Source organism: Emys orbicularis, chromosome 8 (assembly GCF_028017835.1).
Source record: "Emys orbicularis isolate rEmyOrb1 chromosome 8, rEmyOrb1.hap1, whole genome shotgun sequence".
NCBI classification, from domain to species: Eukaryota; Metazoa; Chordata; order Testudines; family Emydidae; genus Emys; species Emys orbicularis.
Window position 1 is genome coordinate 29311633 of NC_088690.1, and position 24379 is coordinate 29336011.

Below are 24379 nucleotides of genomic sequence, written 5' to 3' on the forward strand. Positions count from 1 at the left end.
TAAATGGAAATTAGTCAAATCTGTACTATTAATATTGTAAAGAAGATATAATATATAAGTAGGTAGAATGTGGTTTTATTTCCTCGTTTGCTTCATGAAGAAATCAGGATCTAATTGAATTTACATTGGTAATATAAGTAATAATTCTCTAATTTAAATATATTGGGCCAGATCCTCAGCTGTGTAAATCAGTGTAGTCCATTGAAGTCATACCTAAAAATTTGGTCTCATGCCAGTAAATTAATTTGAGTGTTAATAGGAAGAATGAATTAATGCATGAACATTAATAAATAATGTATAGAACCTATTTAGGATTTTAAATGTGCAAAGTACATTACAGACATTAACTAATTAACTGGAACTTTCATAATAAGCCTAAAAATAATTGACTTCTAATGAACTGATTTTAATGTTTCTGGCTGGGATTGCCAAATAACCCAAGGGAATTAGGTGCACAAATCCTATTGAGATTCATTGGGATTTGGTTAGCTGAATTCCTTAGGCTCTTTTCAAAATCCCAATCTCTGTAATTTGTAGAGGGAAAAGTCAGGTCAATGAATGGAATGGATACATTCTGAAAAGAAAGCCACATGGTAAGTGTGTCCTATATGTGTGAATAGAGCCCATATGTTCAGTTGGTCTCTTGTCAAAACATCCATCCAATTGACTTGCTGCTCATCTCTTGCATCTTAGGCTTGCTCTCTTAAGCACTTCTTCCTACCAAGAGTGCATGTATAAGAAGCATAGGGAATCTCCACTGGGATCAGAACCTGAATATAAATGACATATACATGAGTAGCTCACCTCCAATTGGAGTACCCATCAACCTCAGCGGTATCATTGAACTAAAATCAATATTCAATAGAACCTGAGGGCACTCAACACGTCAAAAGATCAAGCCACCAGGTACCATTCCTGCCCTTATTGAAGTCAATGGGATTTTTGCTATGAACTTAAATGGGAGCAGGAGCAGACCTATACTGGCTATTTAAAGGGCGCCAGGATAAGAGTAGTGAGGGAAGGGGACCCCGATCCAGGGGAAGGAAAACAGAGAATAAGGGAAGACTAATTCATCTGTCAAAAGTGGCAATCGTAAAATCAAATACCCTGATTTTCCTCTCATTTATACCAGGTTTATACTAGTGTAACTTCCTCAGGCCAGCTCCTCAGCCACACCTGGGCACCACTCTGAGCAGCTGAGGGGGAGGGAGACAAATGCTGCACAGCTTCCACCCTTGTCCCCCTCCCATCCCAGAGTTGTGCCCAGGTTTAAATGATACCCAGCTGCAACAAAACAGCAAGAGGCTGTTCTAGCAGCTGGGGATTTCTGGAGCACAGCCAGGCTCTGACCACATCCCCTTTCCTTCACCACACCCTCATCACACTGGCCCTACATCACAAGAGGGAATCCATAAGAACCCGGTTAACTAGCTTTTGTGGCCAATTTGCACCACCAGAGCAGTGCAAAGGAAACACATTTCTAGTGGGCTGGGTTTTTCTAAAGGACCCCATGCATTTAATATTTTAAAAGTTCCCTCACCTCCTTCTCATTGGTCAATCCAAATTTCTTCAGGTCTATGTCATCATAATAAATGTTGTTCAAGGTGACTTCAATCTCCTGTATCTGAAATGATAAAAATCTGAAACTGTCAGTTTGTCACCAGACTTTCCTGCATGACAATCTGATAAAGTATTTTAACAATTGAAAGGTCACAAAAGGAAGGGGAGCAAAGAGGATAAAATGGGCCCATTTTAGAAACACTTGAACATTATTCTGTAGCTAGGGTGACCAGACGTCCCGATAAAATTGGGACTGTCCCGATATTTAGGCCATTTGTCCCGATATTTTGTGGCACTCCTTTCCCCCCCCCCCCCGCTCTGCCTGCGACCGACCCCCCCCCCCCCCCCCCAAATGTGTCCTGATATTTTTTTCCTCTTATCTGGTCACCCTATCTGTAGCATTTTTCCCTTTCGTTTCTGAGTCTGTTCCTGTGAAGTGCTGAGTGCCCTTCACATCCATTATCCTCATAGGAAGTGCTCTGCATTTTCTCTGCATTCTCATTGTCCCAAAACAGCTAGCTGCCCCTTCAGGCAGGTTCATATTTTACTTAGGTTATCTAGACAAATGGGCTCAGCCTGAACTTCTCAGTGGGTCCCACGACTGTATTTGCTTTATGAGCTAAATATTAAATGGTGAAAAAGATACCTGTGGAATTCTCGCCAGGGTGAGCATCTGAATATTGTTGACAGTCTTCTGGTGAGAGGGTGAGTATTCCCCACAGTCAGGTGGCCCAGAAAATGCCTCAAGGACACTCTCGTGAACAGTGTCCCTTGAAAATATTGTGTGAAAGTAAAGCTCTAAAATTACTGATGAAACATTTTATTAATTGCCGTTATGCTTGTTTATCTGTAATATTTTATTTTCATTTCCTTTGTCTCTTTCTAACAACGATATAACACAGGGTTTGTACTAAGCCCTCTCCTAACCAATTCCCCCTCCCACTCCAATCCCCCTAACCCTGTAATATTGCACATCAGCATTTTATTTAAGCTATTTAGCTTATTTTGCTGAGGTGCACTGTGTTCAAATATGAACTACCCAGTCCAGATCATCAGCTGGTGTAAATCACCAGAGCTCTGAATTGGAGCTACCCCAGCTTACACCAGCTGACAATCTAGCACTCAGAGCCTTATTTTCAGAAGTACTGAACACTCATAACTTCAGCTGAAGTCAATGGGAGCTGTGGGTGCTCAGCAACTGGAAATCAGGCCTAGAGAATTTAAATGAGGCAGTTTTAATGGTAACAAAAAGCAAGCTGGGGTTGCTTTTAGAGCACAGTCTGTGCAGTGCCTACTGCATGTGGAGGGTTGGTTGGTTTGTTTTTGAGGAAGTCTAGGATAATACATTTGCCAGCAGACATGATTCAATTCAGTACGTACCATACGCAGTCAAAGTCAATATCTTGACACTCGCCATAGGACCACTTGCAGAATAGTTCTGCACTTAAAACCCTGTCGGTCCGGTCAGGAATCGTGGTGTATTTGTCCCTGTGAAAGCCTTGAAATCCAGACTGTGTTGTTTTCTTAAGTTTCAGCTCTTTAATTCCAGAGAGAACAAGTGGACAACCTGTGATCCAAAAATATTAGAGGGAAAAGATCAGCTCCTATTCATGCAGGGAGATGGGAACTCTGTGCTGGGGTGACGTACTGCCATACAGCATTCACACAGAGGTGTAATTTTTTGCATTTGTGTGATACTTAGGTATTGCTCAACATTATTGTCTGCACATAGACATACAGAGCTGAGAGCCAACTTCTATACATTAGAAGTTAGAGTGTAATCTTGAAAGGTGCTGTAGGTCCTTTCCCTAAGAAGTGGCACACTCCCAATCCAATTCCCATTAAAATCAATGGGAATTAAAGGCATTCCACACCTCACCTTTTTGATCAGCCCCTTAGCCATGTCTATGCCACAGGCTTTCTTTCACACAATGTACATCAGTATACAGACGTCAAACTTAGTATATCACTCATGTGCGTGCATACTTGACTGCTTGCACCAGCATTGCACATACTCACCAGGACTGCTTGTGTCAATGCAAAGTGCAGTGTGCCATGCACCGTTGTCTGGCACAATGCCTGTTGGGACATTTTTGGAGTGTGTTGCGGAACAGAAATGACTTGTCCACGGATCACTGAGAGCTAGGGGCCAAGTTCCCAGCATGCAAGTGTCTCCACCCCATAATGCCAGCCATATCCCATAATTTTTGCTCCTTATTTTTAAAACCCCACAATCCCGCATGGCACTTTTCGGTTTCCACCATCTCTGACAGAAGCATGGAGCCCACAGAGCTCTGCACTATTCTCATAAACATCACAAATACAGGACACATGATTCTCCTGTATTTGCAGAGACACAGAAGTACCACACTTCAGCAGTCAGCCATACGTGTGTTCTGTGCTGAACTGTTCTCTGTGCCTTGAGCTTTGGTTGCTGTTAGGTCGTGTTTGGTGTTTGCTGTCTAGTTACAGCTATGACCGTTTTCCTCAGCCTCTGAGTTATGCGGTTTTGAGTACTGTAATGCATTCTGCAATGTTTGTTGTGTACTATTAACGATAATTTTATTCTCCAAAAATAGAAAATTGAGTGGCAAAAGCAGCACAGAAAAACCATGAGCAAAAAACTGCAGGCTATGCAATACAAACTTTAAACATATATTAACAGAATGGGACTTTGAAATTGGAAAGGCGGCTAACTTTTCTGTCCATTTCGGTGTACAAATATAATCCGTTGTGCCTACAGATATGCCAGCTGTGGCTCTCAGAGGTCAGTGTACGTGAAGCTGTGGTTTTCCTTGCTGGCAACCGGCATGGAGTGGTAGGAATACAGATGTGGCTGTTATGCCACATGGAATGTAGGATGGTGCATGGAGCTGCTAGAATGGAGTTCTCTCAGGACTGCAAAGGGTGCGGAGTCCAGGATTTTTGGATCTGTACATCGACAGGTCCTCAAAAGCATTTGTATTTGCTGCCTGAGAAGACCCATTATGTCCTGGTGCATCTCCCTCTCCTTTTCCTGGGCCTTTCTCCTGTCCACTCTCTCTTGCTTCATGCCATCTGCCATGATGGTCCTCCAGACCCTTTGTTCATGGTCTGATGCAGCACTGGCTTGCAGGAACTTGCTGAACATGTCCTTCCTAGTCCTCTTCTTTCTCCTCCTCCTCAGGATCTGGCATTCTGTGAGTGAGAAAGGCGTGCCCCTCAAGGTAGCAACAGCAGCAACTGCTGATAAAAACAGACAAATGTACCATGGATTTACAGTCACAATGGAAAGGGAAAGATAAGTTTCAAAACTCCCTCCCTTATTCCAATACAAATTTTTAATAAGACATTCTTACTGGCCCTTCAGCTTTGGAGCACCTCTGCACAGCACCGTTCTCCAGCCCCAGTGATGGTGAGTATGGCCTGCCAGAGGCGAGGAGGGGTGGGTGGGAAGGTATTTTGGTTTCATGAAACAACAGACTTTCTGTCCCTATTCCATGGGTATGAGCATAGGGCAAGGGCACTGATTATTGGCACTATTTTTCTCAAATGGTCGTGATTTTAGCTGATATCTCACTCCTGGGGGTAACAAAGGCACAGAGAGCACAGCTGCTACTGGTGTCCCAAAGCCACCCGAGCCCATATGCTGCTAGCCTATATACTGCAGTGGTGCCAGCCAAACTCGTCATGGAGTGGTGGGGGAAAGGAGGAAAAAATAAGGCAGCCATCCCTAGAAACCTTTAAGGGAGAAGTGTAGAGCACCTCCATGAAAGTTTCATAGAGCTCTCTCAGGAGGGTACATAAAAAAAATATTGCTTTGCCTGCCTCCTTGCCAATGAAAGCATATACAACTCCTACCTTTGTTAGTTCTACCTTTTGCCTCTTCTTCTACAAGTTAACCAATGAAAAGATGATACCTGTGTCTTATTAGCTTGGGGATGGGCTGGGTATCATCTTTAAACTTAAACATGGTAAAGAAAATGCATGAACACACTTACCCAAGATCCCTTCCCCTTCGTCAGTTCATCCGCGCTTAGCTGATGGGACTGACTAGACTGCGGCAGAATCTCAAACAGGTCCTGGCTTGGGGCATGGCTGGAGCCCCCCTGCTGCACCTCCCCACTTCTTCTCCCCCTGGCTCACTGTTCTGTCTCAGGCTCCTCCAAAGTATCCATGGTGGTCTGCAGCGTGCGGGTAGGGTCTTGGCCAAGTATGACATACATGTCATTGTAAAAGTAGCAGCTCAGCACCAGATCAATTGTTGCGCTCCCTGTCCTTGTGGTATACCAGGTGCTGTTACTTCGCTTTCACGCAGCACTGCTCCTGGTCCCCGTCATACCCCTTAGCCTGCTGGTAGAGGTCCATGTTTCTATGGCTGGTCTGTAGCTGTGCTTGCACAACCTCTTCTCCCCACACCCAGGAGATCCAGTATCTCCTGTCTACTCCAGGCAGGAGCATGTCTAATGTGTAGACCCAACATGGTCAGCTGGGCAATAAGGAAAAGGCATTTCAAAAATACGTGAAGCGGGGACAGCTTCCAGTCTCTGTGATCCACAGGCAGCGGAGTTCACAATTGTGACCAAAGTGGTCTGTGTCGCAGGGAATAAGGCGTTGTGGAACAGCTGCTGGAGAATTTTAGGGTCGAGCCAGGTCACATAGTGTCTACACTCCCAGTGCATGACCCTGGTTCATGCTGCTCAGGGAGATGGTTTTACTGCGTCGCTGTAATGGAGTGCTTATGTCAATGGGAGACACATGCACAAATAGGGTGATGCAAGGGGGCTTATGTCGACCTAACTTTGTAGTGTAAATAAAGCCTTAGACAGAGCTAGGACTTGTTTCAGCTCTCATTGAAGGCAATGGAAGGACTCCCATTGACTTCAGTGGGAACTGAATTGAGCCATAAGTGATGTGGCCTAAGAGAATGATGAGGTCAGTTTTTTCCTAAGTAACAACAGGGAGTATTGTAGGAAATCTACTATATATAGACTGGAACCCTTCTGAAAGTCCCTCTTTCACATCTATCTCAGTGTGAGTTCTGCATGTGTTATATTTGGAGGCAAGCAGCCAATGTGAACTCTTGCAATTTGGATTTGCAGACATTGTTTTTTGTACCCGCAGCTTCAAGTTGACAGTAGGTACTTTCAGTTTTGACCGCTACATCTAAAACTTATTACTGCAGATGTGAGGATCACAGCTTTCTTCTGAATACCAACCAGAAGGTTTCTTGACTTTTTATTTGAGAAGCTCTTTTGGATGATCACACTGGGAAATTTCATGTGTCTAATCCTTTGGATTATAACTGTTATAACTGAACATTTAACTTCTGTTTCCCTATGCACTAGAAAATTTTTCTGAGCAAGAGAAGCTAGTTTTTTGTTTGGTCCCAGGTAACAATCAAATCTGTTTCATGTGTGTGAATGGTTGCTGTGTCACAAATCTTTCTATTAAGATACTTGAGAGTTATCACTAGTGACAGTTGAGAGGTATTTCATTTTTTTAAGCATTGGAAAAGCACATGCCCCACATACATAGCAATATCACGTCTGTATGGCATGTGAAACCAGCCTGTGACTACACCCAGATGTCTCCAAAACTGAGACTCTACAGGTCCAAAAGGGAGTCTACTCTTCTGTACCAGATAAGGATAAATTTCCTTCTGCTGGCTCAGGAGATTGGCCGGGAGATATAGTCTTTCAAGGTGCTTATGCTCTGAAAAGTGATTGTATAAAAATGGCATCATGAGTAGGCATGGTTGAAAGTTTTCCATCAAAACTGTTTTTTTGACAGAAAATCGAGGTTTTGTCAAAACAAAATTTTTCATGCAAAGTATCTGCTTTCCATACAAAATGTTGCTTTTGTTGAAAACTTTTCGCTGAAAACCAAAAATATATATATATATTTACTAACATTTGACATTTTTATTAGGACAAAAAAATCTTCTGACCAGTTCTGATAATAAATTTTCATACTTATTCTGTGTCAGTGATTTTCACACTATGTTTGGCCAGTTGAAAAAGATAGCATTTCCTAGCTGCCAGCTTTGTGTAGAATCTGAAAGGCAAGCTGGGTTCTTTCTGACTGTGAGTTCTTTAATAACATAGATTCTGCAGCTGGGTTTTAGTTAATAATTCTGATGATAATGTGCAAGCCAGAATAGGCTCCAATTCAGTCTCCCTTACTTGTATTAGCTCTTTCCTTTATAAGACAATATTTAAAGAATAGCCTGTAATAGAATTTCTTAATTTTAAAAAAATGGCCACTTGATACAGGAGATATTTAAAATGGATTGCCACATCTGAAATAATAATCACATTTTATTTTGCAGATACAGATCTCCTCTCATTTTTATTCTTTGCATTCTTTTTGTTGTTGTCTTAAACTTGTCTAAGGAGTTGTATCTCTAATTTCCAGGGGATTCCCCTCTATTTCATACCAGGACATTGGAGCAATTAAAGAAAAGACTGCCCTCAGTAATACTTCCCAGGTTTCATACACAGCCTTATGCATGCTGGGACAGGACTTGAGGAGTTTAGTCAGTGCTGTTAAGTAATCATGCACTGGAGGCGCATGAGCAACCAAACTCCTAATTTATGTATTTTACTGTCAAGTATCACTGCCTCAGTTTAAGGAGCTCCCCTATAACCTGGGATATAGATGTTTTATATATCTATTGTTTTAAGCCAGAGGTCCCAAAACTGTGGGGAATGGAGGAACATTGGGGGGGACCTGGCAGGGCCCAGACCAGCTCCCACAAGGGGCGGGGAGGGAGCACCACCCAGTCCCTCCCCACCCCCACCTCTGCTCTGGTCCTGCCCCAACTGCATCCCTGGCCCTGGCCCCAGCCTCAGTGCAGCTCCGCTCCCAGCCCTGCGCCAGCTCCCAGCCTCAGCCGCTGGCCGCAGCTCTGTTCCAGGCCTGGGGCCAAGACCAGGAGTGGAGCTGCACCTGGCCACGGGCCCAGATGCCGGACCCCACCACAGCCCAGCTGCGGCTCCGCTCCTGCCCCCGCCACGGCCCCAGCCTCGGACCCCGTATCCCTGTCCATGACCCCCCTTGGCCCTGGCTCCAGAGGGGTCGGGCTGGTGGGCACTGATGGGGTAAGAGGGATGCGACCCTCAAAATTTGGGGACCACTGTCTTAAGCTCATTACAGTGGGTGACTGAGCACCTATGCAATGTTTATTGAAAAATAAAATACCTTATTTTATGCTATCAGTATATACAGGTTTTATGTTTTCTTTTCAGTTGCCAGATATTGAATCAATTAAATTAACCAAGACCTTTATTGACTCTCAATAGCTCTGTGCTTGTTAACGTTCGATATGTTGATAATGAAATATGCTTATGATTATATTAATTCTCAGAGCTCTTTTTACTAGCAGAGTGAAAGGGTGAAATGCAGGGGTTGCCTGAAGTAAATTTCAAAGTCTATTTAATAGGTGTGTAGGAGGAACATTAAAGATAGAGACAATTATCTTGCAAGAAATTAAAAAGGAAATAGTTGAAAACCATCTCTGGTGTTACTCCTCACCTATGCAGGAAATCCAGAGAAAACTATTAAAGGGCTGCATGATAACGAGACTGAAAATTTAAGGCAAGTCATCTTGGTGAGTTCTGGTACATGCTTTTTGTTTGCAAACTCTCATAGGGTGCTCCCTCCAGCATGACCTTTTGTGGCCCTGCAGGTGCAGTACACTCAGCACCCCCTCAGGTTCTTTAATCAATTATCCAGACTTGGGTTGGTTCAAAACATGTACCCCCTTCATGGGATCTAATTTATTAAGTCTGTCTATGGACGGTAACTTACTTCACTGGTGACCATAAGTCACCCCACTCTGGGTTCATACAAGAGTCCTGGTCAGCTCTTGTTCTTGTTCAAGAGTTCCCACCCAACCTCCACCCGTACCCCCCCTTTAAGGACCTGGGGTTGTGCTTCAGATGGTCACTTTCTCAAAACAGGAATCCTCAGCTCTCTTCCTTGGAGCTGGGTTGTAAATGTAACCCTTCTGCCAGGCAACAGCAACAAGGGCCAGGTTCAATATCTGGGGGTTCCTGTTAACATTACAAAACAGAACTGTCTTGAGCCCTCACCCAGAAATCTGGGAAAACTAAACGCCATACCTGGGTTCTGCTAAGAGATAATACTTCTCCACTCGCAAGCACTAAGTCTGTCTATAGCAAAAGGAAACTTTTATTAAAAGGAACAGGGAACTTAGTATTAATTTGGGAAAAAACTGCAACAAAGATTCAGAAGTATGCACGCCGTACGTAAATACCCAACCCACAGTTTTGTGGGCAGTATCCTTTGCCTCCGTTTCCGACCTTGCTTTGTGAAATTCTGACAAATGTCCCTTTAACACATTACTCCCCTTTCCTTCTGCTGCACCCTCCTCATGGTTGGTCATCCAAAATCAGTGACATCCCCAAATTCAGGGGTGCATTCACAATGATTCACCTCCCACCCCAGAAAGGGTGTGGGTGTCAAGCAATGCCTCTGCTGCTGCCACTGCTCACCATTGCTGCTGCTGATGGCCACCACATTTACTGCTGTTCACTGTCCCCTCTTCCTCTAGCTGTGATGTAGTGTTCTGAGGTTACACTGCTTAGCCCAGTTCTTAGTGGTATCAGTGGGTAGTGGGGAACCTCACTTCTGCTGCATCCTCTGTGTTATCTTTCATTACAACACTATCCCCACACCAGGTGTAAGGCTCAGCCCCCAAAACTGCTCATCAATGATTTCAACTCCTGTGATCATTGAACAGAAACAGTCTCTAATTTGATCTGATCAGCTCTGTCTTTAAACACCAGAGGGAAAGGATCAAATGGTATCTAGGACTCTTTAAACAAAGTCTGCACCACCACCGGTTATCCCATCACCCGCTCACGTTCATGTGGATTTGGCATCACTACCTCCTGCTTGTGAGTGAAGTGCAAGTAAGGGTGGCCCCCTCAGCTGAGGCATGTTGGGTTCAGTTCTGCTGCCCTTTAGTCGTACAATAAGGATAACATTTCATTACCCCTTCACTCAAGACTACAGTGCATTTTAACCCAGAACCGCTGGAATTGATCACTTTGGCAAAGCCAGTATGTCTGCTGATTGCCTAGGCACAATAGGTGTGTCTATGCAAATGCCATCTGCTTCTGAAGTACTTTCCCCCAGTTCATCAATAGATGGCAGTGGAGAGAGCTCACTCAGGCCCTGGCTCACATTAGGTAGCCAGTCCCTCCATCGCTCCTTAAACAGGAGTTCCCACTCTCATCCTTGGAGCTGGGTTGTACTTTAGCCAGGTTCTCCATCAGCTGGCCTCTTTTCCCCCAATTAGTCCTCGGGCTCAGTGTGTTCAGCAGGTCAGCCCTCTCCATCTGCTATCTGCCCTACTATGAGGGAGGAGGCAGAATTTATGCTGGTCCTCTTCTCCCAGTTCATCCGCAATTGGTTGTGTGAAATGATAACTTTGCCCCACCCACTCTGCAAGGCTCCTGTGCCCTTAAAAACAGCGTGATGGCATTTCCTCCCAAGCACCATTTATTCCTGGCACTGCTTCTGCTCTATCAATGTCTCCTAGGTCCTGGTATATACATTGGACCGTTCAAAATCTTAAAAGGCAATGCCACGTAACAGGGATGGACTGACCCCGTAGGCACCACGATCCTTAAGGGACAGACTGCTCCCTCACACAAACATTCACAGCTTTTATGCATGTGGTGTACAAGGTTTGATGATGAGTCTTTAGACACTGAAAAATATGCAATACTATCAGTGTATTAAAAGCAGGAGCTTTTCCAGAAAATGATATAAACTCTTTAATTTCATTCAGGTTTCTTTTTTCATTTCCTTGTAGAAGTTAAGAAAGGATGTGGAAACCCACGTCAGAGTTGCTCATGCTGCCAAAAATGTGGCATTGGTTAAATGTCCTCCGGATCATAAAACATCTCTTCCTATAGAAAACTCAGGCCAAAATTCACTGGAAATTTGTGTCTGATGCTGCCTGTTCTACTGGTAGAAATACTCGAAAAAATACTCAGAATGAGCCTTTCAGAGCTCTTTGCTGTTCACAAAGGAAATGAGTTGTGCCAAGATACAAGGAGACATGCTAGATAACTCATAGAGGGGCCTTCCAATTCTAACAACCCTGTGAACCAGGAAGGGGACTTGATGGGTCATAAGACTGGTAATGAGCTACAGAGCCTTTCATCTCTAGATTATGAATTTGAATACAGCCTCAGTCAGTAGCAATTAAAAGTTGTTACTATCTGATGATTGTTCAGTACTAAGGAGCCTATTGTTACTATTTCTATCTCAGCAGTGCCTAGAAACTCCAATCCCATTGTGCTTAACACTGTAGTGATCTCAGTCCAGTTCCTGGCATTACATCCTCATGTTACATAAAACAACATTTGGATCTAACTGGCATTCTTGAGGGCAGTCACAGCAATGAGGTTGAATTTGTAGATTCAAATTGGTAGCTAGATATCTAACACGCTAGTTTACATATGTAGGTGCAGCTTTAAATCCTACATTACTTGAGCACTCCAAAACTCTCACTGAACTCAATGGGAGTTTTGGTGATGCAAGGAATTCAGAATTTGTGCACACACATTTTAGTGTTTACACATGAAAAATTGCTTGCACAGAGATATGGTGCAACGTTAGAGGTTACGCTGAGGTCCTCTAGCAGCCGGACCTAATTTGTAATGCAGAAATTGAATCTTTTTAGAAGCAAAGCCAAGGCATATTCATGGGCTTTTGCAGTGTTACTGTAAATTAGTCAGTTGGACTAAAATACTACATCTTTGGGAGTGTACTGACTGTTAGAGTAACACTAAAATTCAGACTATAGGCTATACTATGATGTATTAGTGGAAGCCGATCATTTTCAGAAGCCAGTTCAGTCCTGTGAGTTTATGTAATAGTAATGCTTTGTGAACAATTTGTAATTATTATGTGTTTAGGAGAACTCTATAAATATAAGGCTGGATTCTGCTCACCCATGATTCAGTGAGCAAGGACAAAGGATCAAACCTATCTTAAAAACTTTGAGGTGCCCCTTTCTTTGTTTTAGCGCTGTGGAGAATCTTTGATTATGTTCTAAGCCTTTAACTCCTGCAATCATCTCTAAACCTGTGTTTGTCTTTAATCAATAGAGACATTAAGGAAGGAGTAATGATTCTGAAGGAAAATTAGCAATTATTTTCTCACCATTCTGACACTGTTCGGCTTCACAAAAGCGAATTCCTTCAGGAACACAGATAAAGGAATGGACATGGGGAATTCCATTCTACAGATTTAAAACACATTTGTAAGTAAAACTGTAATGCATTGTAATATAACTTTTAAAAAATGAACTGAGAAAGAAACATCCAGAAAAACACATTAGTATTTTTTAGAACTGTCGAGTAATTGCAGTTAAATCACGCGATTAACTCAAAAAAATGAATCGCGATTAAAAAAAATGAATTGCAATTAATCGCAGTTTTAATCGCACTTTTAAACAATAGAATACCAAATGAAATTTATTAAATATTTTGGATGTTTTTCTACATTTTCATATATATATTGTATTCTGTGTTGCAATTGAAATCAAAGTGTATATTATTTTTTATTACAAATATTTGCACTGTAAAAATGATAAACAAAAGAAATAGTATTTTTCAATGCACCTCATATAAGTACTGTAGTGCAATCTCTTTGTCATGAAAGTGCAACTTACGAAGTAGATTTTTTTTGTTACATAACTGCACTCAAAAACAAAACAATGTAAAACTTCAGAGCCTGCAAGTCCACTCAGTCCTCCTACTTGTTCAGCCAATCACTCAGACAAACAAGTTTGTTTACATTTGCAGGAGATAATGCTGCCCGCTTCTTTTTTACAATGTCACCTGAAAGTGAGAATTTGCATGGCACTTTTGTAGCCACCATTGCAAGGTATTTACTTGCCAGATGCGCCAAACATTTGTTTGCCCCTTCATGCCACCATTCCAGAGGTGCTTCCATGCTAATGATGCTTCCATGCTAATGACGCTCATTAAAAAAAAATGTGTTAATTAAATTTGTGACTGAACTCCTTGGGGGAGAATTGCATGTCCCCGGTTCTGTTTTACCTGCATTCTGTCCTATATTTCATGTTATAGCAGTCTTGGATGATGACCCAGCACATATTGTTCATTTTAGGAACACTTTCACTGCAGATTTGACAAAAACGCAAAGAAGGTACCAATATGAGATTTCTAAAGATAGCTACAGCACTTGACCCAAGGTTTAAGCATCTGAAGTGCCTTCCAAAATCTGAGAGGGACGAGGTGTGGAGCATGGTTTTAGAAGTCTTAAAAGAGCAACACTCTGATGCGGAAACTACAGAACCCGAACAACCAAAAAAGAAAATCAACCTTCTGCTGGTGGCATCTGACTCAGATTATGAAAATGAACACATGTTGGTCCTTGCTGCTTTGGATTGTTATCGAGCAGAACCTGTCATCAGCATGGACGCATATCCCCTGGAATGGTGGTTGAAGCATGAAGGGACATATGAATCTTTAGCGCATCTGACATGTAAATATCTTGTGACGCCAAGTACAACAGTGCCATGAGAATGCCTGTTCTCACTTTCAGGTGACATTGTAAAGAAGAAGCGGGCAGCATTATCTCCTCCAAATGTAAACAAACTTGTTTGTCTGAGCGACTGGCTAAACAAGAAGTAGACTGAGTGGACTTGCAGGCTCTAAAATTTTACATTGTTTTATTTTTAATGCTGTTTTTTGTACATAATTCTATGTTTGTAAGTTCAACTTTCTTTATAAAGAGATTGCACTTCAGTACTTGTATTAGGTGAATTGAAAAATACTATTTTGGTTTTTTACAGTGCAAATACTTGTAATCAAAATAAATATAAAGTGAGCACTGTACACTCTGTATTCTGTGTTGTAATTGAAGTTAATATATTTGAAAATTTAGAAAACATCCAAAAATATTTAAATAAATGATATTCTATTATTGTTTAACAGTGCAATTAATCATGATTAATTTTTTTAGTCGCTCCATTAATCGCGATTAATTTTTTTAATTGCTTGACAGCCCTGGTATTTTTATATACCTTTTCTAGACGCCGCCATGGTACCTCTTGAACATAGGCCTTGACGTACACCACATGACAATATGAGGAAATGAAGTGATTGCAGATATCCAGGGCAAATTGTTCTATAGTTTGGATCTAAGAAAACAAATAACACATTAGAGAGCACCAATGATCTAATGTATATTGGCATACAGAATACAACATGCACAGTTTGTCTGGATCACTGTAAATATTTTGATTAAAATGGATTTTGTGGATGATATGGATGCCATTCAATTCTGGGTTTATAAAGACTGTCTTTCTACCCACCTAGTCAGCATGCACTGTAAACTACAATAGGAGCTAAAGATTCACATTCATCAGCGATCCCTTTTTCCTTAGGTATAGTATTATCCACACAAAGGAAAGGGAGAGGGCAGGTAGAATAACTGGATTGAGAGAAGCCACCACTGGTACCTGATCCTTAGAAAATGTAATATCAGAACATTCCTGGTAGGTGGTCTCATTGAACAATAAAAACTGCAGAACGCTAAAGGGTAAAGATGGGATTTCATAATGAGACTGAGAATTTGGTCCATAGTGTGGTATAATTAAGCTATATGGAATTAGCAGATTAAAAGAACAGCTGAAGCCACTGAACTGGGGGTAATGATACTTATTTTCTTTGAAAAGCTTTTTGAGATCTGCTGATGGAAAGCACTATATAAGAGTTAGGTATTATTATTATTATTTATTATGAAAGAGTGCACAGCTGTCCTACTACAAAAGGTACCTGAAGACAGGTGTGAGAACAGTGCTGGCTTTGTCAGACAAAAGACTACACCAGAAAACTGAAGGGAGGCCCAAATTCCAAGTTTAAGATTCAGAATTGGATTCATACTTTTTCAAAGTTCAGGGGTATCAGATCCAAGGGGTCCAAATGCAAAAAAAGATTCATGATGGGGGGCGGGGTTGTCAACCAAACCTAAAAATGTCTTCCACATATAAAATAAAGATTATCCACACTTGTGCACCAAATACCAGATGAGAAAGTCAATGTTGTGTATGAAGAATTAGTACTGGAAAAAGGAAAGATCCAGTTCAAAATCTTGAAGGGAGCTTCAGTGCCAAACTGAAAAGCAGGAAGCAAGAAAAACATATGAAAGAGAGTAGGAATTTTGCATTAGCCAAACTCTTTTCAACTTTTGCCTGGAGAAGAGCTTCTCGACCTGGGTGAGCTTTGGAAGGGGATAGAACAGGGCAATGAAAGAGGAGAGAGGATCTTTTGAAATATGTTGACAATAGAAAAGTAAGTACAATGATCACTTCCAAACAAATCTGGGGCAGCATCATAAATACCAGTCAGCACAATATTAAATAGAATAGTTTAAAAATACCCCTTTGCATTTTGCCAAAGCTAAGACGATGTTCTTCATGGTGTCAGTAGGGATAACAGCAGAATTTTCTCCATGCAAGTACTCATTGACAGAATCCAGTCTAATATGTACACAAGCTTCCACTTCTTTAATGAAGTGTTTCTTGTCATCTCTTCTAATGCGAAGGAGTTTAATCACGTTCTTTCCATACTCGGAATTCAGGACTTCCACATCTTCATTCTGCAGTGAAAACACAGGCATTTCTTACTCAATGGAGATCACAATTATAAAGGAAGCCAGAGCCAGGCTCAGGTGGATTAAATACTTGTTTCTTTATCAATGGCGATCATTTTATTTTTGTGTTTATCCTGGAATACTACAATAAGTAAGGTCACACCCAGGGGAAGGTGTGAGGTTCTGGCAAGAAGAAAGAAACCATTTTAAGGTGATACTATTATTAATAGTAGTAGTGGTATTTAATGTTTTTATTGTAGAAGCCTCAACTGTTATAGGCCCTGTTGCACTGGGCACTGTACAAATACCCCATGTAATCTGTCTATTGTCTGGAACAAGGAGAGTTATAATATGCCACTATGGCTATTAGACTTGATTCACCACTGTGTTACTTTTGGTTTATATTCATTGTTATCAATGGAGTGTCACATGTTAGACTGAAATCAATGGAGTTACACCAGCTTAAAACAGAAATTATACACTGCTGAATGAGGCCCATTATTATTATTATTATTATTATTGTTTGTTGTTTGTATTGTGGTAGTACCCAGGGACCCTAATCATGAAACAGGACCCCATTGTGCTACACACTATGCAAAAACATAAAAACAGACAGTCCCTGCCCCAAGGAGTGTACAATCTAAGTATAAGACAAGAGACAATCAATGAATACAACAAATAGGAGAGGAAAAGGAAACAATGAGACAAGATATTATGTCTCTCTCAGCACATTGCTCAGATGTTTGAGTAACAAACACCCCAGGCTGTAAATCTAAGTGACTATAAAGTGTTTGATGGAGTGACTCTGGATTTATCTTCCTGTAGCTGAGATCATCCCTCACTCTGGAGCGTCAAGCCATGCCATTGCCTCAGATCTACACACTCATTTTCTGGCTTGCTCCTGGAAATAATGAATGCAACCAGCCCAAAGGTGTCAAACTCCTTTTAAACCTCTCCCCAAATTTGTAACAGTACAGCAACAAAATATAAGCAGAAGCAGTAGGGTCTTGCAATATTTCAAAGCTACTAACTCCCTGGAACACACTTATTTCTCAGACTAAGGTTTTCTTTCTACATATTAACTTGGTTCATTTTTCTGGTTGGCATTTTTCCCCTATTACCTTTAAAAATATATTTATGGTTTTCAGTTACTGCTGAGGTTTCTAGTAACAATCCAACTAAGTATTTAAAAGAACATATTATAATTATTATTAGTTATTATTTCAAAGCATCCACAGCGAGCTGAGTACTTCACAGAAAAGGTGTAAATGACAGGTCTTTACTCCAAAGTCCTTGCTGTGTAAGTGGTGGATCTGTTACACAAATGAGACTATAACATACACCAGGAAAAGAGGTGGTCAGAAAAGACTCATGTTACCAATAGATGAGGATATTGTTACTCCAGTTAGGCACACAAATATGTACTGGTCCAAAAATGGTGGAGTGGGTGGGTGGGATTTTGGGAGATCGTAGGGTCCTAAGTAGTGATTTGAATGGATCAAGGATGGAGGTTTGACAAATGGATTTCAAAAAGGTATGCCAAGCTATGGGGCAGGATGGAGGAAGGGGTGGAAGCACTTGTGAAAAAAAGAGACAAAAGGGGTATCAGATTGGCAAAGCGGAGGGTATGGCAAGAATGCAGAGAAAGATCAGGTGAGATATTTAGGCAGGTTTGTGAGACACTGTGCCCCATGTAACACTCTGTGCTCCATGTTCACCACTTTTATATGGTTTTGATATATCCTGTACAAAGTATGCCTTGTGTGGTATCATGTGAAAACTCATAATCTGCTGACCATTATTATCTTGGTAAAATGTGTGTGGCAACTTTGCATGTAAAGTTATGAGACTACTGTATTGCAATGATTTTACGGTAACATGTTACAAAGTTAGAAAAGCAGGCTCAAACTAGTTTTTCAGAGACAAAGACACACTTGCAGGTCAGCAGAATGCTAAAGAGTCATTACTAAGGTCCTACTTGAATCACAGGATGATTGTCAAATAATTGCAGCTGAGTTGCGGACAAGATATGGAAAATTGCAGAAAAGTAATAAAGGACCTTTATTAATTGCGATAATTTGGAAAAGCCAGAGAAGACTTACTTGTTTAAGAAAAGTTTTGTGGAACAATATAAACACTCAAGTTATGCCTGCTAATTTTTTTGATAACCAGACATTTTGCTGCAACTATATTGTAGTTATTAATGTGCAGGGCTGACAGCCCGAGCACCGCATGCACAGGGCTGGCAGCCTGAGCCCCAGCTGCTGGCAGCTCAGATAAATTAGGTTCTTCTGCACTAATGGGGGGAAAAGTGTGTGTTACAAATGCCAAAATGTATGCAAAATTGTGGACTGTGAAAAGTAAGCTAATTAAAATCAAAATTGCGGTGGAAGCCTAATATTGCAGGATCTGTAATTTCCGCAATATTGGAAATTAAGTAGGGCCTTAGTCACTACCTGTTTAATTGGAGATTCCCCAGCAGCGACGTTGTAAACAAGTATTTACAATTCATCTGAAGGACAGCTGGCAGGACACATACGCAATGGAACTGCTGACCCCATGACCCAGCAAAGACTTTTCCAGTACAAAGGGTCAGAGGATAAAAAAAAAGAGACAGTGACCACCTCATTACCTCTCCTCCCCCATCTCTACTCACGGCAGCGAGATCACTTGAAAGACAATAGGAGCATCATTGGATTGGGGGGAGTGGTTCTAATTGGAAATCTTTCCAGTTAGTATGGACTGCTGAAAGTTTTTGGGGGAGAGAAACCTTTTTGATGTCAAATCTTATTTAGCTTGGTAAAGTTTAGGAATTAGTTTGCAGTTTTATCCCGTGTGTAACCAGTTCTGACTTTTATGCCTTTATCACTTATCATTTCAAATACATTTTTCTCTAGTTCATAAACTTTTTATTCTTTTACCTAATCCAGTGTATATTTGGATTGAAGTGCTTTGGGACTCCACGTCAGCCAGCAAGGCTTGAGCATATAAACATTACCCTTTGTTGGAATGTTGGACCAATATGAGCTTATGCTGTACAGGGGGTCTACTGAGCAGTATAAGTCACACATTCCTCGGATGCAAAGCTGGGGTTGGGGAATTTGCAGGTGTTGCCCTGTGTGTAGTTCATGAATGGCCGGGAGAGCATTCATGTAACTTTGCTAGGAATGACTTTAAATGCTAATGGCTGTGTGTGAGCAGAGCTTGGAGAGACTGCTTGTGAAAGGCACCCTGGGCTGGAGGGTTAAAGGGACACAGCGGTTCAACAGTCCAGATTGTACCCTGGGGGTGTCACAAGGGGCTATATGATGTACGATCTTGAAAGTAAGGACAAAAAGTTTGAGCTTGATGGTCAGCAGCACAATGGGGATCTGTAAGGGACAAGGTTAGGAGGAGGCGATTGCAGTAGTCAACAGGTGGGAGTTGATAAGGATGTGGGAGAGTGGTTACAGCATCATGAAAGAAAGCAAAAAATGTTTTTTTTTTCAATATCCATAAAGAAGCAACAGTAGTTGATCAGAGGCGCTGGATATGGGGAGTGAAGGAGAAGGAGGTTTCAACTGAGTGATAGGGAGGCTAGTGGTGGTATCAGTCTTGATGGAGAGAAGAGGTAGTGGAAATAATGTGGGAGGAAAATACTCCATTTAAAAAAGTCTACAGCAGGTTCACCCTGTATTACATTGCTTTCTTTGTACTATAGCATAAGATGTAAGTGCTATATTGTCGTGTATTCGGTAAGAAGTAGAAGACGAAGAAATGCTAAGGATACATATTCAATGTCCTTGAGGTAGCACGGTATAGGACAATGATACCACTACAAGAGACTACCTCAAACAGGCAACTTCATGCCTCAATAAATTACCCTAAAATACTACCAACTGTTTGTAGTACAATTCTGCCCCACCTTTAATAAAAAGGAAAACCTCTAATAATGAGCCAATTTTTGTTGGTTGCTTTACAACAGTTTTGACTGTAAATGCTTTATCTGTACATCAATGCGGACCAAAAAAGTTGCAAGCTCCAATATAAGGTTGCAATTTTTTCTGTACTACTGTTCTTCTGTACTACACGCTGTTCATATGATATACTTTACATGGTATATTAATCCTATTCCTTCAATATAGAATACAATATGATAATGAGAAAATAGGTTATTTCCATAGATTTTGCAACAGATGCATTACATTAAGTGCAATGCTGAGAACACAGCTGCTACTAATTTTATATTTTAAAACCTATCAATCAAATTGTTTTATTATTGAGATTAATTACTAAGATTAATGTGAACTTGAAGATGAAGTTCAAACTTCCAGGGGGATGAAACTGAATCAAATAAGAGAAATGCACTTCAGAAAACAACTCCTTTAAAATCTGGTATTTGCTCATTCTGTGCAGCTGACAGAGAGACTCTTTAGAGAGTCGCTTTGCTTTGCTGTTACTTACTTCCTCCATTGTCCCCGTGGGCAGCTGAAATTTCCTGCAGAAGTGAAGATGGTGACCAGGATGATGGTAAGTAAAGAACATATGCAGAGAAGTTTGGGAATGTGAAATTATTAAATAGATGGATTACAGAACTGTACTGCACATCAATCAGTGTTTTCATCTTTTCTACTTTGTAGGTAACCTTTGAGCTATATGTCTGGAGAGTGAAATGTAGATTACTGAAATCCGATTGAATTTCATTGTAAATAACCCATCATTGCATTATGACTAACTGCAAAATTATCATTGGTTTACAAAGTATTAATTTTGTATGTCCACAGAGCTTCTAGGATCTGAAAAGTTCCTCTGAAGGCTCAGTTTTACAAAGTATCCTTTTTTTTTTTTTTTTTTTTTGGCCCTTGAGATTCAGCAAAGATTTTTTTCTTTTTACTCATGCACTGAACCTTTTGTGAATCACTCAGACCATGCTTAGTTCTGTTTCATGTTTGCTTGCAAGCACTCCTACCTCTACCTCTTCTGGCCATTGTACCTCGGCAGTTCACATGCTCTCCCACAGAAGCCTGGGTCTCTGTACTGTCATGGACCGATACAAGAAGAATCGTTTCTGTGAAGAACTTACAGTTGACATTCTGGACAGGGCCAACAAGCAGGTGCAATACCACGGAGAGAAGGATTCAGAGCAAGTGGAAAGGCACAGGCAGGCTGCAGAGTGCAGGCTCCTGCTGTGCCTTCGCCAGGGCCTGAGTCCCCTCCATGTTACCATGCGCTGCATGCCAGGAACAGTATGGACAATTCGGTGGTTGGGTGGCCCATGCAACCAGTACTTAGCAGCAGCTGGGCAGGGCAAATCTATGCCCAGCATACTTCCAACCTTGTGCTGATCCCCTCCTCACTGCATGCATCCCCCTCTATGCACACACTCCTGCAGGTCTCCACAACTGTGCAGTTGTGGCAAGCGCATGCTAAACACACAAGAAAGGTAAAGGAGAACATGCTAGGGGACACACAGAATTAGGGGCTTTTTTATGGCACTGTTTGCACTGTTCAATGTTTGGTTTATACAGTTTGCTTTATCACTGGTTGTGGTAGTAGTTTATATTGTTGTTTTGGTGCTCTAGGGAAGCTGGTTTACCTGGCAATGCTGTGATAGTGTTTTTGTAATACAAGTAAAGGCTTTTATTTTATTAAGAAATTTTATTACCGTCACTGTATCATCTTCTAGTGTGTGTTTTGAATAATACACATAAATACAGGATACAGTGCTACAGGCAAGCAGCACAGTCCCCCGCATTACACCCAACCTGAGTATGGGTGGCACAATTGAGCCTTATGTGTACAGCTGTTTTTTGCCATCCATATATTCGAGTATGTAAGGCTTCCTCCTTATTCTTCTGAGCATAATTGTTCTTAGCCCCTACATTTCTAAGCAATTTCAAAACTGTCCATAATCTACAGACTGTACTGTCACTTCCTTCCCTCCCCCCATCTCTGACCATAAAGAAGTGAGTTAGAGACTGTTAATTTACGCTGTGTCTTGGCATTTTTCCTGTGGGTTCAGGTTAGAACTGTAACTTTTTTCCTATGTGTTTACTGTATTTGAACATGTGTGTAGGAGAGATTTCAAGAAACCAACCAAATACTGGCAATCTGTTCATCTCTTCTATTTGCATTATCCTTGTGCTCTATAACTGGAAGATGCTGTTTACAGTCTCACACTGTAGCCAAGCAGCAGGCAGAAATGTTCTGTATACTAGAGAAAAAAATGGGGAAATGCAAAAATAGCTATCTATTTAAAGGCAAGTATCAGTTCATTTGCAATTTCAGTAGAGATTGTCTTAGCCCACACAGTTTGGATCTGGGTTTTCAGCACTTCAAACTTAGGGGTTATTTGGATCTGAAGTTTTGGGATCATTTGCAAAATTTTGATACAGATTTGGATTCCGATTTCAGAAATCCAGCAGTCTTTAGACCTTAGGTATAGGTGCAGGTTGATATCTCAGTAGCAGGGCTATACACTATTTGAGTTGTCACTATTAGTTACTGGCATAGGGGCTGTCACCACTGTTAATGTTTCTGTGCCTTCGTATGGGTCCACTCAGTCTGAACCACTGATTCCCCCATGAAAATGTCTGCAAAGGAAGCTGATATTGCAAAAGCCAATGCCCACCAACTGTAACTAGGTATAGATTTCATTCCCTTTTCCTCCTCAGAAATAAGAACCAAACTATTACACAGCACTTAAAAGTGTACAAAGTGCTTCACTGAAGAAGTGGATGCTTGGTTTATGAATCACACATTTGGGGGGTTAGAAACAGGTGTAGCTGCAATGCTGGTTCTTTTTTATTTTAAACAGCTTTGACTATTTTTGCTTTCATTGTGTATATTTGCATGATAAATGGAAGGTATCTAGTATCAACACAGACAAATATTAAGAAAGAACAGAACTCTGTGAAGAATTCTAGGATCAATGAGATAAACTGTATGGATCTTTTAAAGGGATAGGATCTCAGGCAACCTGAGTGAAGCTCAGATTGTACTTCATTGATTCAGAAAGCCAGTACATGTTATATTCAGTCATCTAGACCTGAAATATCTACACTTTTAAAAATACATGTGTGTACATTTTTCTTTTTAAATCTGCCACTCTGTTGTTAAGCAGTTAAACACTGAACACACCAATATCTTCTGTTCTGGTGATTTAAAAAATATCCCAACTTTTGTTCTCCCCGCTGCTGCCCACCTCATCCTCTGCCCTGGATGAGGTTCTGCTGCTGGAGGAGAAACCCAGTAGCATCCTCTTTCGGCTGCTTCTGAGAGGAGCCTGTTGAGATGAGGCTGCTGCTTCAAGAAGGCTGATGCCTCAGAGCCGTGGCCTGGAGATGGGAGAGAGCTGGTTGCCTGGCCCCTTTTCTAGGAACCCTGGAGTCCACTTCTCCTCAGTGCCCAGGTGAACATGGCTGTTCTGGCAGGGGGGCACTGTCTCCCTCAGACAAAATGAGAACATTAAAACAAACTAAAGCTGGCAGTGTCAGAATCAGACACAAGAGGGCAGATCCTTTAGTTGAAATAAACAATTTACACTGGTTGAGGATCTGTCCCAACATGCCTGACACAAACTCCCAAAAGCAAGGAAATGTAAAGTTAAGCCACCTCACAGTACATACCTTCTACTTGTCTTCCCATAAGCACACACCTTACTGTCACCACAACTATTGGACACCACTGATCACACTCCACAACTTGAGCGCGGCCCCGCCACCCTTTCTGCACACATGCCTTTACCAGATTATTTCCTCCTGCACTGGTGGTTGTGGATGTTTGGCGTAGTAGTTAATTGTGTTGGGAGAGGGTAGTTTGGCAAAGGGCTGTTAAAGGGGGCGATGGACGGTTGCCATCCTTTGCTGGGGAAAGGAGAGTTAAGAAAATTCAAAGCACAGAAAAACTAAAAGTGCGTGAAATTTCACACCCATTGGCCACCTACTTTTAAAGAGAAGTAGGAATTTATTTCCCCTTTTAAGACCATTTTAATACATAATCCTAACTCCTGAGTTGCTACCAGGTGCTTCCAGAATAACAGAAACTATACTGCAGCTTTAACAATGGAAGCGTTCAGCAAAGAGCTGGAGGGCTCAGAGGGGCTCCTTGCTAAAATTCTGTCACCAAATGGAAAGGAGTTATGAGGAAATTTCCCCTGCTTTAGATGGGGTCAACCCCGCTCCACTGATGATTG

The 24379-nt window shown here is 41.5% G+C and overlaps 1 protein-coding gene across 1 annotated transcript; it reads right to left on the reverse strand.

The window, feature by feature from the left end:
- Positions 1-689: 689 nt before the first annotated feature.
- On the reverse strand, positions 690-23443 carry LOC135882795 (uricase-like). The gene is made up of 8 exons (XM_065409821.1): positions 23390-23443; positions 15994-16212; positions 14636-14752; positions 12745-12823; positions 2941-3127; positions 2207-2330; positions 1541-1624; positions 690-770 (listed from the first exon to the last, which is right to left on the reverse strand). Exons 1-8 carry the CDS (start codon positions 23441-23443, stop codon positions 690-692), a joined length of 945 nt encoding a protein of 314 aa, XP_065265893.1.
- Between the last annotated feature and the right edge of the window lie 936 nt (positions 23444-24379).

Bases quoted from the DNA above. Each gene is read 5' to 3' on its own strand.
- LOC135882795 (XM_065409821.1), bottom strand. From the start codon at position 23,443: ATGCTACTGGGTTTCTCCTCCAGCAGCAGAACCTCATCCAGGGCAGAG. The intron at 14,753-15,993 runs GTATTTTTAAAC...TTGTTTTCTTAG, and splicing joins CTTTGGCAAAATGCAAAGGG to ATCCAAACTATAGAACAATT. The intron at 1,625-2,206 runs GTATCTTTTTCA...TTATCATTTCAG, and splicing joins CCCTGGCGAGAATTCCACAG to ATACAGGAGATTGAAGTCAC.